Source organism: Kogia breviceps, chromosome 4, assembly GCF_026419965.1.
Source record: "Kogia breviceps isolate mKogBre1 chromosome 4, mKogBre1 haplotype 1, whole genome shotgun sequence".
Taxonomy (NCBI): Eukaryota; Metazoa; Chordata; class Mammalia; order Artiodactyla; family Physeteridae; genus Kogia; species Kogia breviceps.
In genome coordinates, this window is record NC_081313.1 from 170,202,522 (window position 1) to 170,216,936 (window position 14,415).

General features: G+C 49.0%; 1 protein-coding gene across 3 annotated transcripts in view; it reads right to left on the minus strand.

Moving 5' to 3' along the window:
* Nucleotides 1–14,415, minus strand: part of UNC13A (unc-13 homolog A) — a 68,009-nt gene that overhangs the window by 39,242 nt on the left and 14,352 nt on the right. For all 3 annotated transcript variants that reach the window (XM_059062480.2, XM_059062481.2, XM_067032448.1), the window contains exons 6-10: nt 14,101–14,174; nt 13,135–13,189; nt 11,213–11,248; nt 7,389–7,596; nt 298–834 (exon numbers count right to left, since the gene is read on the minus strand). In XM_059062480.2, the coding sequence (XP_058918463.1) occupies nt 298–834; nt 7,389–7,596; nt 11,213–11,248; nt 13,135–13,189; nt 14,101–14,174 (910 nt within the window). The remainder of the gene's footprint in view (nt 1–297; nt 835–7,388; nt 7,597–11,212; nt 11,249–13,134; nt 13,190–14,100; nt 14,175–14,415) is intronic.

The following is a 14,415-nucleotide window of genomic DNA, read 5'->3' on the forward strand; positions in this document are numbered from 1 at the left end:
TCCTGGCCCCTCTGCAACTTTGTAACCCTATCCGAGGACTCTTCTGATGCTTTTGGGACCTCTCCAACCCTGGCAAACCCTCCAGCCCCTCACAACCTCTAAGACTCCTTCATGACCCTGCTTGACCCCCTCTGACCCCACTGAGCCACTTCTGACCTCCTAGACGCATCCCGATCCCTTCAATCAACCCAGGACCCTGTGACAACCTCTCCCCCCATTCCCCAGGTCTACACTGACCCCATCATGGCACCACTGACCCTGTGACCTTGTGACAGGCCCTCAACCCCTTCCCGTTACCTCTCCTCAGCCTTGAGGGGCTCAGGCTGAGGCTCCTCCTCAGCTGCAGGTGCCTCCTCAGGGGCCGCTGGCTCAGGGGCCACCTTGGCTATGTCGGGGACCTCGGTGGGTACGGCTGGGGCCTTGTCCTCCTTCTTGGGGGTGGCGGGTGGAAGGCTGACACGCTTGAAGTCCTTGGGCTCGGCCACGGCCACCTCCTCGTGCTCAGTGTAGCCTCGGATGTCATCCGGCACCTCCTCCTCGTCCTCTAGCTCTTCCTCGTCCTCAGGCAGCTCCTCCTCCTCCAGGAAGTCCTCCAGGTCCTCATCCAGCTCTTCGTCCAGCTCCTCATCCAGCTCATCCTCATCCTGGTCCCAGCGTGGCACGTCCTTGTGGTAGCTGACTGAGCTGTGGCAGGAGTGGTAGGAGTCCCGGTCCCGCTCGTCTTCCAGCTCAGAGCCCTGCAGGCTCTGTTCGTCCGGGTCGAAGTCCTCGCTCAGCTGCGAACTTCCCTGACTCAGCTCCCCTGAGGAGGCGTAATGGCTGCTGCCTGTGGGGCTACAGGGACAGGCCGAGGGCTCAGGGGCCGGGGCACAGACCCACTGCCCATCCCAGCCCCGCTCACACAGGTTCCATCACCCAGTAATTCCCTGGATTCCCAGCATTGGTGGAGCTCCTCTGGTTGCCAGGGAAACACAGCCGTCAACAAAAGACAAAAACACCTGTTATTGGGGCATTTACCATCTTGGGGGCAGGCAATGAAACCAGATCAGTGACATCAGTGATCATCGGTGACCTACTGTGCACCACGCCTATCCATGCACTGTGGAGGCTGCAAAGCCTTCACCCACATGTTTGGGGTCCCGAATCAGTGTCCCTGCCACAGCCCCCTTGGAGACCTAACGTTCCTGAAACAAACATAGTAGCCCCTGTCTCTTGATGTATCCCCTACCCTCTGCCTCAGCCGGGTCCTCCGAATGCCAAGCCCCCTCAGTTCATCAGGGACCTGGGCCTTCCTGCCTCCACTCCTTCCCCAACCTCCACTCACAGCTGATCCTGCGTCGGGTCCCTTCAGCTCCACCTTGTAAACATACGTGCAATGCATCCACTTCCTTGCACCCTGGGCCCCACCCTAGCCCAGGCTCTGCCATCTCCACTAGATGCTGCCCTACCCAATATCCACTTCTCTCCTGGACAGTACCTTTTTCCATAGAAGCCACAAAGGGGCTTATTGGAATCATAAACCCAAACACGGACCTCCCCTGTTCCAAACCCTACCACGCCTCCCTTGAAATAAAATTCTGTGCCGTGCTCTGCACCCCTGTGTGGCCCAAATCCTCCAGCGTCTCCATCCCCAACTCCTTCCATCCTCCCTTCTCTCCCCCTGCTCCAGCTACATCAGCATCCGTCCTCGCTGTCCCTCCAACACCCTAAATTGTGCCCACCTCTGGGCCTTTGCGCTTGCTGTGCTCTCTGCCAGGAACATCCTTTCTTGCCTGCTTTATCTGGAAAAATCCTTTGGTGCCCACTGAAATAGCACTTCTTTGAGTGAGTCTCCCCCACCCTCCATCCAGGTCAAGCCCACGCCCACCCATATTATATGCACCCTGGATCACACTCGACTTGACCAGGAAGAAATATCTGCCTCTGCCTGAGGGCAGACAGCATGACACATGGGCCACCTCTCATCCCTCTTCTAACCACTCATTCAGTCATTCAATAAACAGCATTCCTTGTCTTAAACACTTTCTCCACTCTCAGTGACTGGGACCCTCTTCCCTGGCCAGGCCGTGGGATGCTGTAGGAATCAAACAGGGGTTTGATTCCTACAGTCCTCTAGTCCTTGTTTGCTAAGTTATGTATATGGTTGACTGCTTTTTTTTTTTTTTTTTTTTTTTTTTTTTTTTTTTTTTTTTTTTGCGGTACGCGGGCCTCTCACTGTGTGGCCTCTCCCGTTGCGGAGCACAGGCTCCGGACGCGCAGGCTCAGCGGCCATGGCTCACAGGCCCAGCTGCTCCACTGCACGTGGGATCCTCCCGGACCGGGGCACGAACCCGTGTCCCCGGCATCGGCAGGCGGACTCCCAACCGCTGCGCCACCAGGGAAGCCCTAGTTGATTGATTTTTAGTGCCTGTCCTTGTGGACAGCTGGAATGGGGGATCAGCAGGTGTTATTTGCCTGGAAAGGACTCCAAACTCCCTCCGCTGGTGAATACCCCAGAAGTCCACCCCAGCACATTCTGGGGTCCCAAGTGAGGAGGGCAGCCTAGGACTGGGATCTCCACACAGACCTGGATGTGGCCATCTGTGACCCTGGGCGCTACGTAAACTGCCCCAGAGGTCAGGCATGGGACCCAGTGGTCCCCAAGACTCCTCCCACCCCAGCTCTGACATTGGGGTCCAACACAGCTCTGACCCCAGGTGCCTCCCCTGGATGCCATGTCCTCGAGTTAGCCACCAAGGGCCTCCCTGCATGATCTGGCCCCGTTCACCTCTCCAGCCTTTAGCTGAGCTGTCTTCTCTGCCTGGAATTCCTCTCCTAAGACTCTTCATTTATCCTTCAAGTGTTGGCTCCCAGGCACATTCCTCCAGGAAACCCTCCCTGCCCTTCCCCTCTGCCAGGGTGTCCAGCTGTGTCCCTCCCTCCAGTCAAAGCCTGACCTGTGGGATGGAATGCCTGTCTCTCTGGGGGCCCAGCATCATCCAGCCCTGAGCAGCAAGGCCAGGGTGGCCTGGGACGGTGATTTGAGTCACTCTCAGGAGAACTCTGCCTCTGCATCCCCTCCCCACCGTATGACTTGCTCATGGTGAGAGTGGAGAGTTCTCCTCCTTTTCCACTCCCCCATTCCATTCCAGGAATGCTTACAATAAATAGACTCCCCCCAGGACAGACAGACACACCCAAGACCAGAGAAGGACAAGACATGGCCAGGCACACAGGATGGGAGCCAATCTGGGACCAGCTCTGTGCACATCCTGCTCTGAGACTCAAGCAACTCGCTCCCACTTTTTGAGCCTCAACTTCCCTATCTGTAAGATGGGCACTCTTCTGCTTTTCTTCTCCAAGAGAGAAGACTTTTCCATGTACTAAAAGAGTTAATATTTTCTTAATTGATGTCTTACTCTCCTTTCAACTGTTTGCAGTGCATTGAAACTTTGTTCTGATCATTGCTTAAGTCTGAGCCACCTTGAATGTGCAAATGAATGATGCTTTACAAATGGTAGCAGTTGCCAAAATGGTAGGAGAAACTGTTAGGGAGACGGGAGTGCTTCCGAAGATAGTTTGAATAAGGAAGTCATGAATACAAATGGAAAGGGATCTAGTTCTTTGCTTTCAGGGTAGCACAAGCACAAAGGAGTTGAATGAAGAATGCTAGAATAAATCCAGGGTAAGACTAATTCTACTCCCCCCTATGCCACTAAATGTTTTACCTTGAGTATGGCATTTCATTTCCTTGGACCTAAAAAATAAAGAGGCTAGACTAAATGCTCAATCTTTTTTTTCTCTTTTTTTGAAGTATAGTTGGTATACAATGTTGTGTTCATTTCTGATGTACAGCAAAGTGATTCTGTTATACTGTATACATATTCTTCTTCTTTATTGATTTATTTCTTCGCCGCACCGCGCAGCGTGAGAGGTCTTAGTTCCCCGACCAGGGATCAAACCCGCGCCCCCCTGCATTGGAAGCGTGGAGACTTAACCACTCACTGGACCACCAGGAAAGCCCCTATACCTTCTTTTAAAAAATATTCTTTTCCATCACAGTTTATCATAAGATATTGAATATAGTTCTCTGTGCTACAGGGTAGGACCTTGTTATTTATCCATTCTATACATAATAGTTGACAGCCGCTAATCCCAACCTCCCACTCCATTCCTCCCCCAACCCTCTCCCCCGTGGCAACGACAAAGTCTGTTTTCTATGTCCACGAGTCTGTTTCTGTTTTGTAGATAAGTTCATTTGTGTCATGTTTTAGATTCCACATATAAGTGATATCATATGATATTTGTCTTTCTCTTTTGGACTTATTTCACTTAGTAGGATAATCTCTAGTTGCATCCAAAATGCTCAATCTTTTAAAAAAGTTCCTTCTAAAACATTCCGTCTATAAACTATCCAAACTTTCTATGGTATATACAAAACATAGGAAAATTCAAAATAAAAGTTGTTCAAGTGCCTGCAAAAAAATATTATATTGGATGATGGTAACGACTGAGTAGGGAGCTTATGAAGGTTTTCTTCAAATGTTTTACTCAAATTCTCCACAGCAAATGGAAATGTTTTCTGTCCTCATCATCTAACATAGTAGCCACCATCCACATGTGCATGACTCTTGAGCACTTGAAAAGTGTCCAGTAAGATGGAGGGACTGAAATTTTATTTTATTTATTTTAATTATTTTAAATTTAACTTTAAAATGCCACATGGGGCTACCATGTTGGACAGCACAGCTCTGAAAGCTCATTTACCTTGATGGCACAAAGATAAACGGTTTAAAATTTCTTTTCTTACTGCACTAGAAATAAAGTGATTCTGAGGGTTTCTCCAAATCTCAAAAAGGTGCAAACACTTGTTTGAGTAATTAACCTCTTCGTCAAGAGTTGGAGAAGGCCTGCAATTCGGGAGCCTGGATAGCTATGTTTAATAACGAGTTTGCCCCTGAATTTTTGAATGTGGGGGTAACACGGGGGTGATTCTGAGATGCTGCTGGGAACACAGAGAATGGACAATCTCCTTGGTTGAAGTCCTTGCTGATGATGTAGAGGGAACATCACTTTTGTCCAGCTGTAGGACCTTGGGAGGCTAGCTTTGTAGGTTCCCAGGTGCCTTTTTTAGGGCTGAGAGGCAGTGTGGCATTGTGGCTGTGGACTCAGAAGCCTGCTTGACAAGGTTTAAATTCTGGCTCAGCCACTTACTAGCTGTGTGACCTTAGGAAAGTAACTTAATCTCTCTGCCTCATTTTCCTTATCTACAAAGCCATGGGGAGATGAAGAGGTAAATTCTCACCTCATAAAATTGGTGTAAAGAATAAGCATATTATTTGGGACTCATTAGAATACCTAGCACATAGTAAGTGCTCAATTAACCATCGTTATTTTTCTTGTTTATAGACTAGATATAGCAGGACCAGGATCAGAATGAGGTACGTGAGGCTGAGTCCTGCAATGCAGAGTCAGATAATGTTTTAACTTAAATTTGTATATTTTGCTAGTCATGGATTTTTAGAAATTTCATTGAAGTATAACTTACATACAAGAAAATATACTCTTACCAAGGAACATTTTGGTGATATTTTTTTCATGGATTTTTTTGGCATCCATTTTGATTTTTTAAAATATTGCATTAATATATTATTTATCTTGAGGACTGAGTTTCTTGGCACCCTCTTAAGTTTTGTACTTGAGGCAACTTCAAGCATACCACACTCACCCCAGCCTAGTCCTGGACCTAAGTTATAGGGTTAACCTCCAGCTCTGATATATCAAGGTCTCACACAAATAGGAGGCCCTGGTGTGTGTGTGAACTGAGCCTAATATCTTAAAGAGATTTTGGGGGTCATATTAATAGAAGTATAGGTTCAACATCAAGGGAGTAAAGAGCACTCAAAATTTTCATTCTGCTCATCCTTTAATGGAGGAGATGTATTCTTTGGGGAGCAAACATTTTGCAAGAAGACCCATGACCAAAAATCCACTAGGTGGGGCTTCGCTGGTGGTGCAGTGGTTAAGAATCTGCCTGCCAATGCAGAGGACACGAGTTCGATCCCTGGTCTGGGAAGATTCCGCATGCCGCGGAGCAACTAAGCCCGTGCGCCACAACTACTGAGCCTGCGCTCTAGAGCCCGTGAACCACAATTACTGAAGCCCGCGTACCTAGAGCCCGTGCTCTGCAGCAAGGGAAGCCACCGCAATGAGAAGCCCGGGCACCACCACGAAGAGTAGCCCCCGTACCTACTCGCTGCAACTAGAGAAAGCCCGCGTGCAGCAACGAAACCCCAGCGCAGCCAAAAATCAAAACAATCACACACACACAAAAATTCACCAGGCCACTGCTTTCCACCCAGTGGGTTCACCATAAACACTAGTCCTTATGCTGATTTACCAGCTGTGTGACCTCAGACAAATGACTTAACCCCTCTGTGCCTTGATTCCTCATCTGTCAAATGGAACCAATAAGATTCCCAACCAGAGAATGAAATGAGAAGATGAAGGGAAGACGCTGGACCAGAGCTGGGCACACAGTTAGCTCCGAATACTGTTATTTACGCAGTTTATCTAACAGTCACTACGTAGCACTTTCAGGCACCACCCTAAGTGCTTTACAAATATCCAACCTGTTTAATATCATGTTTGCTATTGTTCTGTTAAGAAACCAGGACTGGGGCGATCAGGTCAGCGACGGGGGGTGGGGGGGTGGGCAGCAGCAGGCCCAAGTTTCAGTCTCACAGGCTCAAGGGTCAACACACCGCACCCTTGCAAGCCAGGGGACCCAACTATGGGGTAGGTCTAGGGACAGCCTACTTCGAAAAGAGTAGCGATGGTGGTTGGACTGAGCAGCGGCAGCTCCCAGGCCACTGTGCCCATGCCTGCTGGTCAGGAACACAGAGTCAGGGGTCACCAGGAGCGCTCGGTAGGACCACTCCAGGACCACAAGTCAGCTGCCTGCTGGGAGACTTTCCGACATCACTGTGCCTCACCTCCCACCCCTATGTTAACGCTCATCTCTTCCTCCTTTCACCTCCTCCCCCGAGCAGTCAGAGAGCACAAAGGGACCAGGGGCTTTGAAGCGGAGTGCCAAAGAGCCCGCCTACTTCAGGGGAACCTCTCGGGGGCTTCCTGACTTCCGTCTCTTTCTTCCGCCGAAGCAGACCCCCTTGAATCAAGCTTGGGGAGTTTTCTTGCAAGATTTTGGGTAAAGAAAAGGTTTTACTGCCTATAAGAAAGTATGGATGCTGCTTTCCTAGAACCCACTTACCTCCACCCCCAGCTCCCTCCAACCCCCTATTCCTCTCTCCCCTCCAGGAGATAAGAGGTGGACGGACACACACACACACACACACACACACACACACACACACACACACACGAATCCTTCACTCCACTGTGACTACCTGAGGGCCCGCGGCTCAGAGAGCTCCTCATAACTGTGCATGGAGTCACTGTAGGATTCCCGGGAGCCCAGGGGTGGTGGTCGGACGGAATATTGGTGGACCGAGGCATTGGGCTGGGACGTAGTGTAATAGGGTGGCGGGATGCTGTTGCTTGTCTCGCTGCGGTAGTCGCTGTCACGATCGTCCACCGCACTGTCAGGGTCGTCATCTGCAAGAGGGAGGAGGGGAGGGAGAGAGAGAGCACGCAATGGAGGCCGACACAGTCTCTCAGATTTAGGGGGTCTTCACTGATAGCTAACCCAAGAAGAGGAATCTACCAGAATGAGTGAAGGATCTTGGGTCATTTTAATAGAGGTATAGGCTTTAGAATAAGGGAAGTGACTACGGGGCATATACCCTGGGAAAACCATAATTCAAAAAGAGACATGTACCCCAGTCTTCATTGCAGCACTATTTACAATAGCCGGGACATGGAAGCAACCTAAGTGTCCACTGACAGATGAATAGATAAAGAAGATGTGGCACATATCTTTATATATATGTGTATATATAAAATACATATATTCCATTGTATATATGTGGCACATATATACAATGGAATATTACTCAGCCATAAAAAGAAACGAAATTATTTGTAGTGAGGTGGATGGACCTAGAGTCTGTCATACAGAGTGAAGTAAGTCAGAAAGAGAAAAACAAGTATCATATGCTAACGCATATATATGGAATCTTAAAAAACAAAAGGTACTGATGAACCTAGAGACCGGGCAGGAATAAAGATGTAGACATAGAGAATGGACTTGAGGACATGGGGTGGGAGGAGGAAGCTGGGGTGAAGTGAGAGTAGCATCAACGTATATACACTACCAAATGTAAAATAGATAGCTAGCGGGAAGCAGCCGCATAGCACAGGGAGATCAGCTCGGTGCATTGTGACCACCTAGAGGGGTGGGATAGGGAGGGTGGGAGGGAGATGCAAGAGGGAGGGGATATGGGGATATATGTATACGTATAGCTGATTCACTTTGTTGTACAACAGAAACGAACACAGTATTGTGAAGCAATTATACTCCAATAAAGATGTATTTTTTAAAAAAAGAAGGGAAATGAAAACCCTACTTTGCTCTATGTGGGTCAAACTGGACCTAGAGTCTGGGGTCCACAGTAGGTCCTACAATGTGAGGAGGACAGGGACAAATTGGAACGTGTCTTTTGGCTCAAATGTGAAAATGGACTTTTAGTAAAGTCCAGGGTCTCTGAAAACAATATTGGTTTTTCCATCAGGCTTCCCATAACAGGAGTCACGCAGATACTCATGGGGAAGTTGGAGGACCGAGAGGACAAGGTAGAATATAAATGCCCTTTAACCCCCAGAGATTCCTTAATATCCGAGGATGGGGACCCCAGCCCCGAACTCACAAAGAAGGGGCTCTACCAAGGTGCTGTCTTCCTCAAAAACATCAGATTCTTAGGTTGGCAAGACTACCGCATGCCCAGGGTCTATCACTCTAATGGAACAGGGAGGGGTTGCCCAACGCCAAGTGTTTAATTAGAATTAAAGGATGTTTCAGTTTGGTTTGCTTTCCTTAGTAAATGGAGAACAGATTTTCTTTCTTAGTAAAAAGAAAACAGTCTCAAAGGATGTTGGATTGTGGTGGGAACAGGAAAGACTGAATTTATTTAGAAAACAACAGTTGAGCTGAAAAGAAGTGAGCACCCCCCAAATTGACCAGCCGATTGGGAAGCCCACGGTACGCTCGGCCATGGTATCAATTTACTGGTGATTTTAAACACCAAGGGGGTGGCTTGTACTTTTTATGCCTTTAAGTATTTTTGCTCTTTTCCCAATTTTTTTGCTTTATTTTAACTTGCTAATTCTTTTCCCACTAATAGAGTCTATTTCTATATATTTTTAAAATAGGTCAAAAATTTTAATGTGGTAAACTGTTAAAAAATTAATTTCATACTTCATGTAGAACTAGCTATTTGATTCATTCCCTATTTTGCCTTCAGAAAAACCTTAAATTCATTTTTAGCCAGCAAAGCCGGCCTTCCCAAAGTAGCTCTGGTTTCCTGGTTTTTCATTTGACTTGAGCCATTGTGACCTGCAAGCTTTTTATCCTGTCCCTGCCATATGGCCACCTTCTGATGCGCTGGGCGCTGACAGTGCTGGCATCAAAGGGCAGAAGCAGTTGTGAATTTCCGCAACGTAGATTTGTGGGCGTCAGGGTGAAACTGTGAAGCCATAAAGGCCTAAAGTGGGGGATCTGGAACTGGGGACAATTTGTCAATGTCACCAAATTGCCCCTCTGACCAGGTCGCTTTCTACCCAATTATTTGGGTTTATAGCCTACCATATTGCCCTTGACCGGACTGAGATGTTTCCAAGCAAATCACATGAGGCTCTGTGCACGTTCACCAAATTAATTTTCTCTGACAAATTATCTGTTTTTGAGAGGCACATTGCTTTCTCTTGGATTCTCTCTGCTTTCACCCAGACTCTGCTTTGTACCAAATAGTTTTTGACCAAATTGCCTGCTTCTGGATAAGGCATTTTCAGCCACTTTTGTGTTGACAAAATGGCCTGCTTTTGGACTAATTGTCTTTGCTCTTCTTGACCTAATTATCAGCTTTTGCTAAACTGGTTTTAATCCAAAATGTCTCTCTCTCTCTCTCTCTCTTTTTTTTTTTTTTTTTTTTACTGTATTGTTTGTTTGGGGCAAACTGGTTTTGATCAAGTCTAGCTGTCTGCCAAATGCTTATTTTGGCTAACTTTGCTTCTGATTGACTTGTTTTTGACAAATTCTTTTGGATCAAAATACAGTTGACCCTTGAACAATGCAAGGGTTAGGGACGCCAACCCTCCGTGCAGTCGAAAATCCATATGTGATTTTATAATTGGCCCTCCGTATCCACAATTCTGCATCCATGGATTTAACAAACCAGGGATTGTGTAGTCCTGTAGTAGTATTTATTGAAAAAATCCACATATAAGTGGACCTGTACAGTTCAAACCCATGTTGTTCAAGGGTCAACTGTATTTGTCAACACTTTTCCTGCTCCTGGAAGGAGGGTGGGGTGCAACTTGTCCATCAGGATATGGGGGTGGGGTGGAAGGCCTCCCAGTTGATGGAGTAGAGATTAGGAGGTAGATTCACGCTTAGATTAGAGGACTGGATTTCTCTGAAAAGGGCATGGGGAAAAGGGAGCTATTTCATAAGGAGAAAAATGGTCATCCAATTTTGGGGGAGGTAGATTGTGTCTTTCCCCTGGGGGCAAATTGGAGGAAGATGTGTGTGTGTGTGTGTGTTTGGGGGGGCTTTGGGAGCTGAGGTCTCCAGCGTGATATCTGTCTGGGGGTCTCTGCCCAGATGCTCTGTCTGAGACCCTCTTCCTTCCCTGCCCACCAGCATCTGAGGGACATTGGGGCTGGAGGAGGGCTCCAGGTAGAGGAGGAAATGGGGAGACAAAAAGAGGGAGGAATCACAGGAGAGGAGATGAGGTTATACATGGGGAGCAAGGGGGTCGGGGGCTCACAGTGCCCAGCTGGAGACAGGCAGGTTTCCTGTCTATATACCCACTCCACCCAGCTGAACCCTCCCACCCAGAGTGGTGTTACCCACTCCCCACCAGACAGAGCAGGACCCTCAAACAGATGTTAGTGATCAGGGGGCAGGAGGGCACAAGAGGGGTCCTGCCGGTCCTCTGGCCCCAATGTGCCAGCCGCAAGCTCCCCATTTCCCTGAGCAATGGGGCGGGGGCCTCAGGGTCGCTGAGGTGCCCACCTCCCCATGGCCTCCCAGAACATCAAGCTGAGTACTTACTCTGCTGTTCACCCCAGCCAAAATAATTCCAGTTGCCTACAAAGAGAAGGGGCAGAGATAATAAAAGGGAGAAGGCAGAGGGGGAGGCATGGGGAGGGGGGCTCCCCCATCCTCCCCATCTCCTTCTCCCAGCCCAGGACCCCATCCCCTTCTGCCCTGTGTATCTTCCCCGAGTATCACTTTAACCACTGACTTTTGTTATACCTTCACTCACCACCCTGGGAGGAAGGCAGGATACCCCCTTTTTTGACAAGACCAGAGGCTCAGCCAGGAAGTAATAAAGAGGGCATTTGGACCCAGGGTTTTCCAACTCTGAAGTTTGGGGTCAGCACTCCTCGTCCCTTCCCTCCCCCATCCCCCAGATAATGAAAGAAACACTGAACTGGAAATCCTCAACTTTGAAACACCCCTATTGGGTGGGGTTTTATTTTTAATCATTCTTATCCTTTTATAGGTGAAGAGGGCTCAGAGAGGTAGAGTCAAAAGCCTAAAGTCACACAGCCCTCAGGCTATCAGGACCAGGGAGAGAACTACATCTTCATCACTTCATCCCCAGCATCTGGCATCTCAGAAAAACCACTTGGACCAGAATTCTGACTCCTCTGACACTGGCTGCCTCCTTCGTGAAATGGGGGTGGTAAAACAGTCCTAAGAGAACTCGGAGGTAGACGCTGGGTGGTAGGTCTCCATTCTCAAATTGAACCCACCTCTTGCTTCAGGTCACCTGGCCAGGTGCTGTTTGTCGTCTGCTCCTGCCCCTGCCGTGCCTGTCTCTGCCCCCAGCACAATCCTTCAGTGACCCCACTCACCAGAGAGGGGGTTTGTAACTTCTTCAGGGCAGTGATGACCCCTCCCCAGGCAGGGAAGTTAAGGGACTTTCTCCATATCACACACCAAGTTAGGAATGAGGTCTCCCAACTGCAGTCCCCCAGCCCCTCCCTCCACAAGGCTCCATCATCACATATCCTGGGCATATGGGGCGGGGGGGGAGGTGGACAACGGATACAGGGGAGACTGTGAGAGGGGAGGAAAGGAGGATGCGGAAGCAGATGGAAAAGGAGAAAGACGTTGAAGTGTGGGGTAGGGACCAAATGTCATGGGTGGGGATTTTGTCCTGAGACTATATGATTTTCACTTCCTCCTCACTTCAGAGGACTTGGAGGGCACTTTTAGGAGAAAGTCTTCTAGACCCGTGGAGACCTGGTCTGGGGGCATCTGAGTGTCCACAGGAGGACAGACACTCTTGAAAATTTCTGCCTTGATGGAGGGACAATATACAGAGAAACGTGGTGATCATCATCATAATTAACAGATGTAGCACACTGGAAAGAGAAGCAAACTTGTAGTCCCTCCGACCTGGGTTCAAACCCTGGCTCTGCCTCCTGCCAGGTGCGTGACCTTGGCAAGTCACTTCTCCCCTTGGGCCTCAGTTTCTTTATCTAAATAAATGGGCGCCTCTTATACATGTGTTGGCAGGATTGTCTGTCTGCACCATCTGAGTGGGGGCTGCTTGGGGGTCTGTGTTGGCCTCATGGAAGTTTGATGAATGAGTTATAAGGCCTCATCCAGGATCTAATGAATGGAACTGAAGAGTCTGCAGGGTGTTTTTCAAGCCTCCAGATGTTCTGGGTCTTTCCAAAAACCATCAGAATGCGGGGGCTGTCAGGTGTCCCTGTTTCAAAGAGAGGGGCTCTAAGGATCAGAGAGGGACCCTGACATGCCTGTGGCCACATAGTAAGGCAGGACTCAAACCCAAGTGCCAGATCCCTTTTTCTTTCCACTACACTGTGAGGGGATACTGTGTGCTCTTAGGACTCATATCTCTGGAGACGAGTGACCCATTCATTACACAGGACAGTCATAGGGTAGAGGAGGGATGAGGGCCTCAGCTGAAGCCCAGGAAGGAATTGAGAAGTACTTACAACACTGATTGCTGGGGACAGGAAGAGGCTTGTCTTGTTCATCCTGGAATGAATACTGAGGGGGAGGGAAGGAGAGAGGGTTTGTCTCAGGGGGGGTGCCAGAAGCCAGGGGATCAAGATGGTCCTCTGTTCTGTTCTATCCTGACTTCCCCTGCCTTTAAATCCTCTCCCTCTGGAGGAAAAGTATACAGATGTCCACAGAGAAAGACAGAGGGAGAGAGAGACACAAACAGAGACCATGAGAAACAGATATAGAAAAAAGAAAAAGAGACACAGATGAGGGAAAGAAACAGAGGAAAGAGAGAGAAAACACTGACGCAGGGAGCTGAAGGAAGGTGATGAGAACTCAGGTTGGACAAAAATTGCTAACATGCGAGTGTTGCCCCTTTGCCCTCCACCTCCCACTAAAGGGTGTTCTAGCCTTGCCTGCTATTTCTTCCCTGCCCTCATCTTCTGAAGATTGTCCTCTGGGCCACACTGGGTCTTTGAACTGTGAAAATATAGAGTGTAGAAGAAGGGGGATGGCATGGAAGAACAGAGGTACAGAGGCTGGGGGTGGGGGTGGGGGAGGAGAACTTTTAAGAAAGCCTGAAAGTGTGACTCAAGGAGTTGAAGGGTGAGGGGCAGAAAGGGGGTGTAAGAACTGTTACAGGGCTTCTGTATCTCCTTGATGGTATTTGGTAAATACATCACTTGACTCGATTGAAATTGTCGTGTCATTGGTGGACCGTATGTTCCTTAATGCCATCATTGGTTCGAGACTGGACCACATGGGTCACTGATTTAGTCAGGTTACAAAGAGTTAGAGACACAGGCACAGGGAAAGACAAGTGGAAAGAGAAACAGAGACAGAGAGTGGAGGACAGGGGGAGACACGGAGAGAGAAGGGGAGGGGGAGAGAGAGAGAGAGAGAGAGAGAGAGAGAGAGAGAGAGAGGAAGAAAAGAGCCCCCATGCCAATGCTTACCTCATCCTGGTCCCGCATGGCATTCAGCTGCTCCAGCTTCTTAGCCCAGTAGCGTGCCTCCTCCTCAGGGATGTCTGGAAGCAGAGACCTGGCCGTGAGCCTGGAAGCCCCTCCCTGCCCCTCAGCCTCCAGCCAGTGCATCCTTCAGGCCTATGGGGCTGGTCTCCAGTGGGTGGGGGAGAGGAAGGGAGGACAGAGTGGCACCCCTGACAACCTCCCTCCACTACACACCCAGAACTGCTTTAGGAATGGGTGGAGGATGGGAGAGGAGCTTCAACCTAGCATTACCAGGATGGGGACATCATGGGTTCTTGG